Below are 17,749 nucleotides of genomic sequence, written 5' to 3'. Positions count from 1 at the left end.
TATATTTACTTTCATTCTTAACCAGAATATAAGGACTCAAGAACACTTAAGCAAACCACACCCTTCCTGACTTACATGTTACCTTTATAAGCATTTTAATTTTTCCTGGCCTTTCTTTAATCCCTTAAACAATGGTATATATAGTATAAGTTGTTACATACTCTTTATATTTATTTAGATTTCTTTATTCTTCATTTCTTGTTACATCTCAGACCTGCTGGGTTTTCCTTCTTAATGTGAAGTGTTTATATCTTTTAGCTTCCCTTAGGGGTCGCACAGAGTCGGACACGACTGAAGTGACTTAGCAGCAGCAGCAGTGAGAGTCTGCTACTTGCAAAATTGTTTTATTTTACCCTTGTAAAAAACATTTTCCCTGGGTATAGAAGTCTAGGTCAGCAGATATTTTGTTTGGCACAAGAGTACCATTCCACCATATTTTTACTGATACACAATACAGATAATACGAATACAGTGCACAATAATGATCCTGTGGGGACCGGTTTGTTATTGCTTATTCTCAGGTGAGACTTTTCTCCGTTTCACTCAAGGCCAAAATTCATGATAGACAATTTTCTGTGCAATACCCTGGGAGAGAGGTATTGTGTTTCTTGTTCACCATTGAACTCAGTCAATAGCTCTTGGGCCTCCCAGCTTCCTGTTAGACTCTTTATCTTGGATAGGCCCTGGACGTTGTCTCTTCGTCTTTGTGCTCTGTTAAACTGTGGACATTGAGTCCTCGGTTCACTTAAAGCAGTACATACTCTGAAGGATAAAATCAGCTTCCTGATTATTCTTTTCCAAATTCTCAGCTTCACTCACTTGTTTTGTCCTCTGAATATTTACTGTTATTTTGCCATCCTAGTAATACATTAAAAATAAATAAAATAAGTGTGTCAGTATCATTAGTTGTTTTCAGCAGGAAGGCTCTTCAAAGTACCTAGCACAACGTAACTACCAAGCATAAAAGCCCTATTTTTCGAGTGCTATCTTTGAATCTTTATATTCTTTTTCACAGGAGGATTCTTTTTTTTTATTTTATTTTATTTTTAAACTTTACATAATTGTATTAGTTTTGCCAAACATCAAAACGAATCCACCAAAGGCACACACGCGCTCCCCATTCTGAACCCCCCTCCCCCACCCCTCCCCACACCACCCCTCTGGGCCGTCCCAGCGCACCAGCCCCAAGCACCCAGCATTGTGCATCGAACCTCACAGGAGGATCCTTAAGCCGTCTTATAAATAGATCCCAGCAGTCCATCTATACCAGTCTTCTAGACATGGCCAGATGCAAGCAAACCCTAATGTGAAAACATTATAGGCCTCTAAGCTGGAAATGTTCCAGTCTTCCATGACAACACATAAGGTGGAGTGTGAGTTATATTTAAATAGAGCTGCAGAAACCTCTGTATACTCAGGGATAAAGAGTACTTCTGGGTGATGAAGAGACTGTGATAGAGGTTTGGTTTGAAATGGATGCATTTATTTAGCAAACAAGCACAATCACTTAATGCTTGCACGTTCCTACTATCAACACTGAGATACAAAGCTGAATACATTTCTTCCACCCTCAAGGATTTCCCTGGTGTCTCAGCTGCTAAAGAATCTGCCTGCAATGCGGGAGACTTGGGTTCTATCCCTGGATTGGGAAGATCCCCTGGCAGAGGGTATGCAACCCACTCCAGTATTCTTGCCTGGTGGGCAAATCCCCAAGGACAGAGGATCCTGGTGGGCTGCAGTCCATGGGATCACAAAGAGTCCGACATGACTGAGAGACTAAGCACAGCACAGCCACCCTTTAAGAGTTCATAGTTTACCATATCTTAAATATAGGTAGAATTTTAATCCCGCTACTAAATGAAGTGGCATACATTTTGCTAAGGAGTCTCACAGATCTGGGAAATTGTTCCTACTGCAGTTTGGCCAGGTTATCAGATCTTTGAGCAGAAGAATAGGAGATATTGGGGAAAATGTTTGGGATCATATTACAGAAGGTCTGGAGAGTCATTCTGAGGACTTTGGACTTAATTCAGTAACTAGGGGGAGCCATTAATACTTTTGAGCATGAAATAATGTATTAAGGACATATTAATAAGATTAATCAAGCAGTAATCTTCCAGATGGATTCAAGGGGATAGAAGAGGCAAAGAAGAAAAAAATGCAAGACTGAACTAGAGTCACAACAAACGGAATGGAAAGAAAAGGAGATTCATTTTATAGGCAATGGTCAATTATCTGTAAAACAGCAAAGTTGGAGAATACAATATTACTCTGAAGACCTAAACCGGGCTGATTGGCACAATGGTAATGCCATTAAGCAAGCTGGGAAGAAGATCAGAATTGTGGAGAGTCAGTAAGTCTGACGTATTTGTGTGGATTTGGCCCTACGACGAACACAACTTCAGGATCTAGCACTTCATAACTGAAAAGCTTAATTAAATTTGGGGCATAAAAAAAAAATAACCAAGGCTTAGCGTCTGTGTCTTCTTTTGATGGAGATAAGCCATTTGAGCTTCTTACCCACACAAAGTATTTTTTTGATGTTTGTGTTTAGTTTCTTCTTACTCCACTGAATTGATCAAAATCCTTTTTTCCCTTGCTTTTTAATTAGTGTTTTCTAGTAAATAAGACAGTTGTATAGAAGGGAAAGAATAGAGATCTGTGGGCTTCCGTGATGTACAAAGCACCCATTTGTTTTCAATGATTTAAATAGTGTTTATTTTTCTAATTCTAAGTAAGTGCATACTCATAGAAAATATAGTTGGAAATACAAGGATATATTAAAAATAAAAGAATCATGATTATAATAATAGTAACTAGAGTTAACAACTCACATTTCTTCCAGGATTTTTTTCTTTGAATACAAGACTAAAAAAGAAAAACAAAAGGGGGATGATTATGTGTTATGTAAATTTGTGTCCTGCTTTATTATTTAGTGTTTGTAATGATCATTTCCCATGTTATGAAAGTTCTCCAGAGTCTTACTATTCTATCATTCAGATACCCCCTTATTTATTTAAGAAGTCTCATATTGTATACATAGAGGACATTTATGATACTTTACTATTGTAAATTATGTGATAGTGAACAGATGCTGATATACTTCAGACTAATGTTGATGATTCATGTTTTTGTATGTAGTTATCAAATCAGGCTGCAGAATACATAATGCAATGATGGAAATTAATTTTTAAGTGGTCAAAATATCCAGACTGATCTCATTAACAACAGAGAACATGTCTACTTTTCAGAAGCCCAAAGGAAAAGCAGTTCGTAAAGCATTTGGCCAAATAATGTAAAATATTATAATAAATAAATATGTAAATTAAATAAATAATTTAAATTGATCTGATCGTTATTTATTTAAATGTCTATCCAATATGATAAAATACTACTGCTCTAAATTCCACAAACTGGCATCATGGTTACATAAATATACAAGTATACACTATGTGTGAGTCATTGGGGAAATTATACCATCTACAATAATAATTGATAAATATATGTGAGACTATATGCATTCTTATGCAACTTTATAAGCTCAGAAAAGTCCATACCATTATTTATTTTGCATCTAAAAAATAGATCATAGGATAATATGTGATAAACATTACAGTTCATTGTTAACATAAATCCTGTAGGTATAGAATGACCAAACTTAGGAAATACGTATACATGAAATTATACCTGCAAATAATGTTACGTACATTTTGAGAAAGCTGCTCTAATGTGTAAAATGTACACCCCTCCCAAATGAACTTTCTCCTTTCCAAGAATGAAAGTGTTAGTCGTTCAATCATGTCTGAGTCTTTGCGACCCCACAGACTGTAGCCTGTGTTCGTGGAATTCTCTAGGCCAGAATACTGGAGTGGGTTGCCATTCCCTTCTCCAGGGGATCTTCCCGACACAGGGATTGAACCTAGGACTCTCACATCGCAGGCGTATTCTTTACTGTCTGAGCCACCAGGGAAGCTCTTTCTAAAACTGGGTGTTTCAAAATGCATACCTTACTTCTTGATTTAAGAAAAATATTTTTTATAAAAGTCACCAAGTTATATTGAGCTTTTGGAGAAAAAGTAAAAATGTTGAATAAAAATGCAAAGCTTTAACTTCTACATGTTAAACCTTTTGTTATATTTTGTAACAGATCTCTTTTTAGGGTTTAATTTCTTCAGTTAGATCAGAAATATCTATGGAGGTAATGTGAACACATTTGATGATATGAAAGTTCTACTTTACCAAACAGGAAAAAATAATTTGGGAACAATCATTATAACTTTCATGGGATCTTGACAGGTTTAAAAGTCTTGTGCATTTTCCTGTTTTGATGACCACAGGAAAATCTCCCTAGCACCCACTATAAAATACCTTAGACAAAAAATCGCAGTCATAGCCCAGTGCCTCATTAGAAAAGCCTGCATTTCCTGCTCCAATAACCAGCTGATGGAAATAAAGTTCATCTTGTCAACAGGTTTATTTATTTCCCCTCTTCATCTACTTTGTTAATCTTCCTTTTATGTTTCCTTAATAACATATGCTGTAAAAGTTCCTGAATGCTTTTCAAATAAAGAGAAATTCTGAGAAGGATTGACAAATTTCTGTTGTGTCAACATAGACACGGGCGTCTCCCAGTCTGGAACTCAATGTATAATATCTGAAATAGATAAATGTACATTCTCCTTTTCTCATTCATTAAATCAGAAGATATTTGGGTTTACTAATTGGTTTTAATGCATGTTATTAGAGTTTTATTGCCAGGACAATAAAGATGCAATGCATTTTATGTATCGTAACAGACTGGCCTTAAAAAAATCACTAGGAGATCTGGCTCCAAAAAGAAGGGATAGGAAATGAAAAATCTAAAATCTGTGCTAACATATAAATTCTTTGAACACTTTGGGATAATGGCCAGTGGCAAACCATAGAACCTATCAAATATGAAATAAATGCTGAAATCAGGATCAACCTGTTACCTACAATTACTATATATTTAAAAAGAAATTTTTTATTATTATACACTGTCATACTAATCTGGAGATGTGGGACACCAAACATCTTTTCATAATTAATCTTGTGGAACAAGTTGCTTACTAACCATCAGATGCTTGAATAAAGTATCATATTCTTGAATGATCATGGTAAGGCAGAGGATATGTTGGATTTTCTTAGTTAGAAGAAAATTTAATTCATTATTTTATCATATTTTCAATCAAGGTCTCAAATATTAGGTATAAAAATGTAATAATATAAAAGAATTTTTCCTTTGACCCACTTTCAGATACACAAATTTATTGTATGTTTTACAATGTAAAATATTCATAGTTTTTGTGTAAGTTTTGTAATTTATTTCCCTACCTTGAAGAAAATAGTAAAAAAAATATTGCACTATTACTAGTAAAAAAAATATTATATTGCCTATCAGTATATTGCCCCAAAATGGAGCATGAAAAATGGAATATTATCTGATAAATTTAGATTAATATCACCATTCGAGTTCAAAAAGTAGTTTCGCTATCATGCCCCAGATCATTTCCTTTAAGCTCAAGTTCACAATGGAGCTTCCCAAGTGGCACTAATGGTAAAGCACTCCCCTGCCAATGCAGGAGACATAAGAGTTGTGGGTTCAATCCCTGGGATGGGAGCATCCCTTGGAGGAGGGCGTGGCAACCCACTCAAGTATTTTGCCTGGAGAATCCCACAGACAGAGGAGCTTGGAGGGCTACAGTCCAAACGTTGCAAAGAGGTGGACACGACTCAAGTGACAGCACACACGCAGTCAAGCTCACAATAAATCTACCGTCTCTACTAAACTCTGTGCCCTTTGGAATGGGCATTTGAGCCCTACTCACCAAAGCCAAATATACGCCTTCCTGGGTTTTCTTAGACCATAGCCCTCTAGCTCTTCATTCTGCCACTTTGTTCTTAGCCATATATACTTGTCAAGGGATAGGCAATGTCTCGATTCCTGTACTAAATATTCAACAGGTCTTCCAATATTTTGGCTCCCAAATGACATTGTTTTCTCTTACATAAAGCACTGATAACTCTTCGTCACCCAGTGTTGATATTTATAACCTATTTCAGTCCCTGTTTACTCAGCTCATTTTTAGGTGCTCCTTAGGATCATTTTGTCAACGTGTAGATTGTACTTTTATTCCTTTAATATGCTCACTTTATTACCCAGAAATAGCTATAGTTGTCTTATATTTCGGTAAAAGACATTTTGTCTTTCTCAAGTAAATGCCTGCCTCTTCAAAATGATTTCTTTTTTTACCCTGAAACAGCATTTCAGATCTCCTTTACTTAAAACACAGCCAGATTGAAAGCATGCTGGTAAATGTTACCAAGAAGCATAGCCATTGAACGAGGGACTACCATGATACAAAGGGTCTCCCTGGCCTTTTCAACTATTTACTTTTCAGAATGCACATGGTTAATATCAAAGAAATGCTGTTAACACTTTCTTTTGAAAAAGCTAGTTTCAGCAATTCAAAGGCAAGATAGCTTACAATTGCCAGAAGTAGAGATACACCAAAGACAGCAGGACCAGGTGAAACACCTACTATGAAAATGGCAATAGGCATTTTGAGGCTTTCAGAGAATGAACAACACTTGTGTATGAAATTTTCGTGTGCTGTTTCTTCTTTTTAAATCTGCTGTAGACACAAAGGGTTGAAAGAATACTTCTAAGAAAAAGTCAACGCAAGCCCTTCTCTGCTAGCGCACTGACCCAGTTTGTTGTTGTTGTTCACTCACTGAGCCGTGTCTGACTCTTTGCGGCCTCACGGACTGCAGCACACCAGGCTTCTCTGTCATCCATTATTTCCCAGAGTTTGCTCAAATTTGTGTCCATTGAGTCAGCGATACTGTCTAACCATCTCATTCTCTGTTGTCCTCTTCTTTCTATCTTTCCCAGGATCAGGGTCTTTTCAATGAAGCAGCTCTTCACATAAGACAGCCGAAGTATTGGAGCTTTAGTTTCAGCATCAGTCCTTTTCCAACCCTAAAAGAACATTCAGGGTTGATTTCCTTTAGGTCTTACTGGTTTGATCTCCTTGCAGTCCAAGGGACTCTCACAAGTCTCCAACAACACGATTCGAAAGCATCAGTTTTTCAGCACTCAGCCTTCTTTGTGGTCCAACTCACATCCGTACATGACCACTGGAAAAACCATAGGTTTGACTATACGGATCTTTGTCAGTAAAGTGATGTCTCTGTTTTTTAATACACTGTCTAGGTTTGTCATAGCTTTCCTTCCAAGGAGCAAGCGTCTTTTCAATTTCATGGCTGCAGTCATGGTTCACAGTGATCTTGGAGCCCAAGAAAATAAAATCTGTCACTGTTTTCAATTTTCCCCTTCTATTCACCATTAAGCGACAGGACCAGCTGCCATGATCCTTTTTTCATGTTGAGTTTCAAGGCAGCTTTTTCACTCTTCTCTTTCACCCTCATCAAGAAACTCTTTAGTTCCTCTTCACTTTCTGCCATTTGAATGGCATCATCAGCATATCTGAGATTGTTAATATTTCTCTCAACAAGCTTGATGCCAACTAGTGATTCATCCAGCCCAGCAATGATTCAGTTTACCTTACAGCTAACATCACTGGTCAATCTTGTTCCTGCTTCCACACATTTCACCTTCATAACCCACCTCCATCAGCTTCTCTAATTTCTTGCAATGATTTTCCCATCCCAAAACTCTCTTCTCCATGCACACCCCAACTTACCATCCCAGATGAGAATTTCTCAAGGAATAATATAAGAACCAACATGATAACAGTTATTAAGGGTGATTGAATAAATGTTAGGAGACTTGGCTTCTATCTTAGCTCTGCCACTAAATTATTGGGTGAATGTGGGGAAGTCGTTTCTATTAATAAAAGTTGGAGGATAAGTTAAGTTGTGTCTAGAATTTCCTTCCAAATAATCCAGTGAAATAAATTATAATTATATTAATTTTCTCAAAACTTAATCTGTTTTGAAAATAAAATAGAATAAATTTATGCATCTGCCTCAACTGAATGCTAAAAAACCAAATCCTTTCTTTCAATAGTCTTAGTTTCATAATTCTTTGTTTATAGAATATGAAACACTCTAAATTTTGCATGCTGGCCTCCCTCTCTGTTTTCTGCCCAGTATTTTTGTCATGAGACCTTTTAGAATTTGGTCCTAACTTAACTCTCTTGGCATCCTCTCTTCATATTCCCATAAGCACCCTTTGCAATAGCTGCACTGATCTTCTCACCCTCTGCATGAAGGTAGCTTCTCTCTGGAACTTTCCCTCTTTTGGCTCATCTCTTGACACTTGCCTCATCTCATCTATCTTTTACCATGTATGTCTTTGCACTTTTGTGAGTTCTTTATGTATTTAAGCCTCAGTCTAGACAATGAGCTTTTAAATCATTGTTGAACTATAAGAGTGTATTGATTGAAAAAACAAGCTTCAGAGTAAAAGAAAAAAAGTGTGTTCAATTTCTGACTCAGACAAATAGTTGCTAAGTAACCTTAGGTAAGTTACTAAATACTGATCCTGAATTGTTTTATATGTAAAATGAAATTTGTAACATCTTCCAATATCAATTGGGATTCGGATCCAAAAAAACAGATGACCCAAAACAGATACTTAAGAGGAAAAATAGATGTATTAACTTTTTGAGTTGAAAATTCCAGAAGATCCTGTTTCAAGCATAACTTGATCCAGGGGCTCAAATGATGCCACTAAATTTCAATCTTTCCATCTTTTGGCTTTTACCTCCTCTTTGCTGAATTTATTCCTAGGGTCTACATATTGTAGGAAAATGAAGATCTGAACTGTTCCTATAGTCTTGTAGGCTCAAGTACAATAGGAAAGACAAGTGTTCTTTTCTCAATAGTTTCAACAAAGGTCTCAGGCCTGATATTGATGGGCTTAATTAAACTCTATCAAATATCCATTCTTAAAATGATCATTACAGTTAATGAATAAAATACACTCATTGACTGATATCTGAGTCACATGACTGCTCCCAAAGCTGAAATCAGCATTGAATAAACAAGCAGATAAAGAAAGAAGAATATGCAATTCTGCACAAGAAATATGGGTTAATGTTTCCAAAAAGAAAGTAATTGAATGCTGGTTGGATCATAAATAACTACAATGCACTATATTAGCCTATCATATTTTTATAAAACTAAATGTGACATTATTCCCAAAACATTTATCACAATGTTTGGTATATAAAAGTTTCCAGTGCTAAATATGGGCCTTGGTACATAGCAGGTGTTAAGAAAGTATCAGGGGAATAAAGTGAATACACACTAAATGTGCTAGAGAAATTCTTAGAATTTGTACTTTATAGTTAATTTTGCTTTATTTTTCCAGCTCACTCTGATTATTTTGTTGGCAGAGATTATAAGAGAATAAGTCACATTTATTGTTTGAACAGTTTTCTGAATATATTCTACTTAATTAAATACAATTATACTGAGGCACAAATATGCCAAAGCAATTATAGTCTATATCCAACTTCACAATAGTAGGTAGCTCATCCAAAAGATGCCTGTGGGTCTTCTCATAAGTTCCCAGATTTTGCTGGCATTAGGAATGCAATGAAGATGGCATGGCACTGTCCTCAAGAGTTTGATTCATATCTAAGGCTTGTGGGATATGAAAAACACTACATAAAATACCTGCTTATACGATAGTAAAGGGAACAGACAATAAAAAGTAAGCAATCTAACAAAACAGAAATTTGCTAATAAAAATGAATAAATAATCATAGTTGTCAAGAGGTTTCTAAGCATCGGTGAAATTTCTGTAGAGAACTTTAAAGACCCTGCTTTAGAAAGAGTGATGGAGAGGGGCACTACCCAGGATATTATTTAAGCTGGAAACAGAAAAATGAGAACGAGTTATATATGGAAACAGAGGAAGGAGCTGTTGAGAACTGAAGTTGACTCCTTCAATTAGGACTTGAATCTCAGCTCTGCCTCTGACTTAAATGCATGTCTCTGGGCAAGTTACTTAACTTATCTCTATGCTTCATTTTCTTCATCAATAAAAGTAACAGTGTTTAAGGACTGACATAGTTGGCATTCAAACCCTTACCTTCTCCTTCATGTGTTGATAACATTCCCCACTTGTGTGCTCATCTCTTAACCCCTACAACTCATGGGCCAAGCTACTGCTGTAGCCATTTTCCAAACTGCAAATCAGACTATGTTAGTTCCTTTTCAGTTAGTCTTCTTTACTTTTTTGCAGATCTAATTATTTAATATAGTGTAGTCATTGTTCCATGATCTTGCCACTTTTCCAGTTTTATTTTTCACCATGAACTCTCACCCACTCCAATCTTCAACCCTTAGCTTCACATACATTAACTACTTAAAGCTCATCTAACATGTCATGCTTTCCCTATCTCTGGTCAAAATTCTCTGCTTGGGAATTCAGGCTTGGTGAACACCAAGTCTATTCTATTATGTCTTCCAAGATTTTTTATTTGATTCTGTCAGTTACCCTCAACCTAGAGTGGATCATCATTATTGTGGGGTTTCTACTCTACAGGGTGGATACAGATGAATTTAGATTAATATGCTGAATGGAGAGAAGATGTAGCAGTTTCCATCTCATGGATTATTTTTTTTCCCCACAAAGTGTGAAATAGAATGATTGGCTATGAGTTGAGAGAGAGAAGACACCATAGCACAGTTGTAGAGAAAGGGAGTGCAAAATACTCATCTGGGAGAGTGCAAAGTTGACATAATAAGAATCTCTTAGTATCCTGTGAAGTATGATGGGAGGCCATCAGCTGAGAGTGGGCATATTTTATTGGAAAAATTATGAAGAAAGAAGAGCAGCTTCACAAGGGAAGCATATGGGATTGTCTACCAGTGTTGATGGCCCATTTGAGTTTTGTGGGAATGAATTTACAGTGAAAGCAGTCCATGTGGTCTGCATGACTGTGCCTTTTCCTCCAGGACCATACTGCAGCCATTTAGGTGAAAACCCAAGGGAGTGAACAGTTGGGCTTAACAGTGATTGACCTTTGCTGGGTGATACGGTGAAGGCAGAGAACAATGAGGGGGTTCTGGAATTTTGAAAGAGTATCATTACTAACTGCAGTTTCAAGCTGGGCAAGGAGAGAGGAGAGGGCATAAGGGAATTATTGATAGTGAAAAGTCAACTAGTTCAAGGTCCCCTGAGACAGCACAAATGCTGGAGTGGGAATGGAAGAGTATCTGAGCTGATCAGAGCATGAAATGCTAAAGTGGATAATTTAGAAGTAAAGCAACTATGGAGATAACATTTTGGAGTAGTCTTTTCCATAGATTGCTACGATATGTTGAATTATTTTGATGGAGACCAGCCAAGAGCTAACATACAAATCACAAAACATAGACAAAAAATGACTATGGATATTTAGCATTGCTGCCATTTATAAGCTAATAAGTGATCATTTAATGTTTTCTTCAAATCTCAAGTGTCAACTCTGAAAAACCAAGGGTTACAAAGGTAAACTATATGATCCTAATATCTAAAAACGAGTGCAGCTTTCTCAAAAGGCACAAGCTCAAAATAAGGGGAAAAACATGTCTGATGTAACCAGCATGTCTCTGTGGTTTCCTCCCCTGTCTTTGTGCTTTGATGCAGACAGAGCAGGGCTGAGTGAAAGCCCATTAAAGGGCAGGTGTGCATGAAGCTGGCTTGACTCTGTAACTGACAGAGCAGAATGAAACAAACCACTGCTCACACTCACCTTGATGTTAAGTTTCCCATTTCTATTTCTGGTCCAGATTTCATGACATGGGCTCAATTACTGGCCTCATGAATCCATTCCCTTCCTCAGTTAAAAGTGTAAGTAAAATTAACATCTTTTTCTTTGTTAAGGTGTAGAATTTATTCCAAATGGGTAATTTAAGACTTCCTAAGGCAATTCAGAGGCCACGAGAAGGAGACAGCCTGGGTCAAGGAAAATGTGGCACCTTTATTTCTCAAAGGATCCAGAAAGAGAAAGTCTCTAAGAACAAGGAAACTGGGGGCTAAATACTGCCTATATTTTGCAACATCATCATCAAGAAGGGAAAGTGGTTGAGTCCTCACCAACCATTCACTTCATCTCAGTGGTGAGATAAAGGTGTCAATGCAAAGACAAGACCATGTGTTTCACTTTTATCCTAATATCTCTACAAAATGTGGTTTAGTCACTGCTGCTGCTGCTGCTAAGTTGCTTCAGTCATGTCTGACTCTGTGACCCCATAGACAGCAGCCCACCAGGCTCCCCTGTCCCTGGGATTCTCCAGGCAAGAACACTGGAGTGGGTTGCCATTTCCTTCTCCAGTGCATGAAAGTGAAAGTGAAAGTGAAGTTGCTCAGTCGTGCCCGACTCCTAGCGACCCCATGGACTGCAGCCTACCAGGCTCCTCCGTCCATGGGATTCTCCAGGCAAGAGTACTGGAGTGGGTTGCCATTGCCTTCTCCAGACTTAGTTACTAGTTGCAGTAATTTGTATGAATGTTTAGAGTTGAGGTGTCCAAACCTGAAATGTGACAGCAAATTGAGTATTTCAGGAGGTTTTTTGTTTATTTCTTATTGAACTTTGTTCCTGATTTTCACTATCCAGGAGATAGTGAATCGAAACAATTTTTCCATAGTAGAGTATCTAAGCTTCTCATGGATGTAGATGTTAAAGTTTTCATATTTCCCACTTAATTCATTTTAAATAAAGATCTTCTTGGAACAACTAAGTGTGGTACTTCACTAGTTAGTAAACAACACTACAAAATTTAAGAAAGTTATATATGATTAAAGCTAAGTTGATAAAATAGTTGATACGTTGTCTTATGGGGCTTCCCAAGTAACTCAGCTGGTAAAAAATCTGCCTGCAATTCAGGAGGCCCCGGTTCAATTCATGCGTCATGATGTTCCCCTGAAGAAGGGATAAGCTACCCACTCCAGTATTCTTGGGCTTCCCTGGTAGTTCAGATGGCAAAGAATCTGCCTACATTGAGGGAGACCTGGGTTCTCTCACTGGGTTGGGAAGATCTCCTGGAGGAGGGCATGGCAACCCACTCCAGTATTCTTGCCTGGAGAATGCCCCATGGACAGAGGAGCCTTGCGGGCTACAGTCCATGGGATCAGAAAGAGTTGGACATTACTGAGCAACTAAGCACAACACAGCACATGTTGTCTTATAAATAAAAAGGAAATAAAATTAAAAGAAAACTGAACACACTAGACCCCATCTCTGGATTGTCAACTGGTATTGGTGACCATCCTGTCTAGCCCTGGTTTTCATTCTGACTTGTGTAGTACTGATTGCCGTGCTGTGCTAAGTTGCTTCAGTCATGTCTGACTCTGTGAGCCTATGGACTGCAGCCTGCCAGGCTCCTCTGTCCATGGGATTCTCCAGGCAAGAATACTAGAGTGGGTAGCTGTGCCCTCCTCCAGGCGATCTTCCCGACCCAAGGATCGAACCCATGTCTCATGCAGCTCCTGCATTATAGGTGGATTCTTTACCACTGAGCCTCAGCGGAAGCCCCGTAGTACTGATTGCCTCTGAATTTTCTCACTCATGCCATGGGCCTCAAGCTCTCTAGAGTGTAGAAACAATTTGCTTAAATTCGCATTGTTGTACAGCAGAAACTAACACAACATTGTAAAGCAATTATAGTCCAATAAAAGGACATTGCAGGCAGCTTCAAGCCTCAGATCTTCCAATACGAGAATTCCACCTAAAAAGGAAAAGTGTGTTTATTTTTTTTTAACTTCCTTGTTCCACCTGAGACTGAATCATAAAAATATAAAATTTTCACAGCACTGTAGTGCAACCAATTTATATAAAAATCCCATTCTTTCTACAATTCGAAGGATGTTTTACAGTAAACTCTACTAACTAACTTTAATCTCTTACTCCCCCCTCAACCTTCATAATCAATTTCTCACAGGATTAAATATTATGGCATGATTTTTTAAGGGATTATACATATTCCCAGAACATAAGATCTTAAAGCACATTTAAGCCAAAATTAATGTGGTTTCACCAGGTGTATGAAGTGATTCCTCCACTCTAGTCGCAAATGCGTTATGGATGGTTGGCAGTGCCATCCAGGCGGGCTTGGCTTTGATTTGTAGATGCCCGAGAATTGTCTTCGTGAAGAAAATGTACAGAGATAGCATTTCACTTTTATGTTTTTCATCAAACAGCTTCTTCGTGACAGAGGGAAAGGCATGAAAGTTGTTAGGGAAAACATTCTCTATTACCAGGGGTTGTTTCTTCAGAAGTCAGAGGCTTGTGTGCATTGTGAAGAGAATACTAAATGAAACCTGGGCTAGAGGATTCCTTTCAGATAAGCAGCCTTTACAATGCCACCTTTGCCTCGTACAAACAAAATGGTCTACAGCTGCTAGCGGCTTATAAATTATTTGGTCATAGAATTAAAGAAACTTTGATTCTAAAGTGTATGCTTCTGTGTACCAATATGAAATATGCAACACCTGAAACATTCTCAACCAAAGAAAGAATTGCAAGTCCACTCTTGAGGCTGGTGTTAGGTGGTTTGTGGGCTGCAGGAAATCTCACTTGAGTCTTCTTCAGAGCCTGGAATCTTACTTCCATAAGTTCAGTCCTTTGAATTAAGGCTTGTAATAAGAATTGTATGCTCAGTCTTTATTGGTGTAAACCAAACACTGAATGGGACAACATTTAAAAAAATTATTAATAATGATCGCCTTAGGAAATATTTATTATCAATTGTCTTTATCTCTCAAGAGCTACTTGTGAGATAATGGAAGATGATACCAAGGGCCAGGTTTTGCTAGGAGGTAATTAGGATGACAAACCTGAATACTGATGGCTTCATAGGTAAGCAGACCTTAGGAACTTCAGGAAGCTAAAGAAATAGAAGCAGGGTGTCCAGGATCTTAAAAGGGCAGGGGAGGAGATGTTATTGAAAACAAAGGTGCTGTGGGTAATTTCGAGGCCTGCTTCACAATTTTGCTTAGATTCAACATGACCTTGGTTTCTTAAATCTCCGTTTCCTTGTGATTCTTATTAAATGGTTTGCAATATTGATATTGTATGGGTGATTTTGCCCTTTTTGTTTTAATAGATTGGTTCCACATTTATTACAGGATATTTAGATATGCGTCTTTTAAACAAACACCAAAACAACAGTACACCATTGAGAGTGCAGAGAAAACACTCAGAAAAAGAACACTTCCCTCTGGAGATGACTTCCCGCAACGTGGGGTGTTTCTCTTGTGCTGTTGGAAAGGACAAAGAAAGTCAATGGATTTCAGCTCCACATTTGCTTTAATTTTAAGTTCCCACTTTCATCCCATAAGTTCTTTATGGGATGTTTAGATTTCCTTGTAGGCCTCTTAGGAATCACAAACTTCTTTACTCCTTAACTGTATATACTTCTTTGCTGTAATTAGAGCTCTTTTGTTGCTGTAATTCCTTCATAATGTTACAGTTTTAGTTAAGTATTCTTTCCCTCTGGAGGCATTAATTGTTGCCAGTTTTGAAAATGCCCTTCATGAGTGTATACTTTTTGCTGCTGGTGATAAAACCTGTCACTGTTTCCTATTTTTCCTCTAGGTGAAAAGAGTTTTTTTGTTGTTGTTCAGCATATGCCATGCTCTTTTTAAGTCCTGTAGTGTAATTTAGAGTATCTTTGTCCACCAGCTGGAAAGTCAGCATTGGTCATGGTTTCATGTACTTCACCAATTTGTAGTACATGTCTCAAGATGCATGATTTAAATTTTCTTTTATTTGCTGTTAGCTGTGAAATTGTTGGTCACTGGAGCTTATGACAGTCTATCCTTGTTAAGGATTTACCTATGGCAAGTAGAAACATATGGTTTGTAGTATGTCATTAAAATAAATGGTTATTTTCCAATGACAAGTCCTTCAGTGAAATACAAATTTAAAATGGAAGATATTTCTTTAAATGTAGCAGCGTGTACTGGAAATATCCTCTAATTTGAAATTGAGTGAGTATCTCTTTATTTAGTCCTGGTAACTACTTGAGATAATGGATACCATATTAAACTTTATTCCCTTCATTCACATACACACACACACACACACACACACACACACACTCAATGCATGCACACAAAATCTATCTCCAATTAAAGAGGAAAGATTGATTATTGGTTTACAAAAAAAATTGGTTTACACTCAGACATGTTTTGAAATAAAAGCCGTTATCCTTCAACCATCATGGACTGAGATCCCACACTGAGACTGGCCCTGTTCTAGGCCCTAGTAAAAAAGAGTATTAAGCAAGACAGACAAATGCGTAACTCCCACAAAACCTGAGTTTTAGAAACTTGGTCTAGATTTGGCATTTGGTTATTTCCAGTTTAAATTTATTCTGCTCTTCCTCATCTGATTATTTACTAAGGGGCCTTATATGCTCCATCCAATAGGAACACGTTCTCCATGATAAGAGCACCAATTGGTGTTTTACTGTTTGGAATTATGCAATTTATTCTAAAGTCATCTGCTTCTGAGAGCAGTACAAGTCTATTTCATTATATAAAAATGAAATACACTGAAATTTATTATTATTTTACTGAACATAAATCAGGAAACAGATTCAATATACATTACCTAAGGACTGACATTTCAAGCCCCTTAGCCATGTGTTTCAGTAAATGTGATTCCTTGTTCATTTACTGCTGCATTTTGAATCATTGCCTCTGCCCATATGACTGTTGATGTCTCTTGCTGCAGCCTGGACGAACCCATTTCTTTCCAAGGCTGAGAGTTGTTAGAAGATAATAGAAAACCTTGGCCTAGCTACACAAAACTCTGATTATCATCATATATAGAACTCAAAAGAAGAATTGATGCAGAGTCCAGTTCTTTTTTATTTTAATTTTATTTTGTTTTATTAAAATAAAAAGACAGGAACTCTGAATAGTTTTATAAACATTTTGCTACCTACATTGACATTCTCAAGTATTTTCTTGATTCCACATTATTGATTTATACATATTTTATTTGAACATCATTTGTGAGTTTTTTGTTTTATGACAATGCAAAAAAATGTGCATCTCCAGCTTTATAATGAAAATTTTAAATGTTGGCCTGATCATACAGATATATATGTTGGGAGTGAGTTTTGAGGATTTTGGTACCATAGGTTAATTCAAATGTCAGGTAATAGTTGTGAAAACATCCCAGGATGACCCAGAGAATGTCAGTGAGTTCTGCATCCTGCTGTGGGATTTCTCTTTGAGATAAATGTCGGTCTCTGTGTTTTTCTCCCAGGAGGTCGAGTTGTGTCGTGTTAGCAGTCAAGAGAAGCTGGGTCTGACAGTCTGTTACCGAACGGATGATGAAGAAGACACCGGCATTTATGTCAGCAAGGTAAGAAATGGCATGGAAGAGAGATTAGGGGAGGCAGACGGCGAGCAATGGAGTGAAATGACTCACAATGAGAAAATCCTTGGGAGGCTTGATGTGAAGAACTGGCCATGTTCCAATACTTGTCATTTTCAATTAAAGAAGTAAATTATGTTGCCCAAGTAATGCAATTATTATCAGTTTATTTAATGTGGATGCTTTCACTGCATAATCCTAGTAAGAAAGAGTGCAAAAATGGTAACATTGTCTAAATTTGAATAAAGTCCCATAAGTATACAGGAAGTCAGGCAAAGTTTTTGATCAGCAAATATTTGTCCTTCCATTCCTGCTGTGTCTTTTATCTGACTTGTTAGCAATCACATTAACTAATTGTTTTAAATCGAATATTCACA

At 37.3% G+C, this 17,749-nt stretch overlaps 1 protein-coding gene across 1 annotated transcript in view; it reads left to right on the top strand.

Moving 5' to 3' along the window:
- PDZRN4 (PDZ domain containing ring finger 4) overlaps nucleotides 1-17,749 on the top strand; it is a 431,725-nt gene that overhangs the window by 391,579 nt on the left and 22,397 nt on the right. Inside the window, exon 6 of the mRNA XM_086403895.1 lies at nucleotides 17,262-17,360. Coding sequence (XP_086260021.1) covers nucleotides 17,262-17,360 — 99 coding nt within the window. The remainder of the gene's footprint in view (nucleotides 1-17,261; nucleotides 17,361-17,749) is intronic.

Source organism: Bos grunniens, chromosome 5 (genome assembly GCF_055505025.1).
Source record: "Bos grunniens cultivar Pamir isolate PY7600 chromosome 5, Bosgru_T2T1.0, whole genome shotgun sequence".
NCBI classification, from domain to species: Eukaryota; Metazoa; Chordata; class Mammalia; order Artiodactyla; family Bovidae; genus Bos; species Bos grunniens.
Note: the sequence above shows the minus strand (reverse complement) of the source record. Positions and strands in the feature narration are given on the sequence as shown.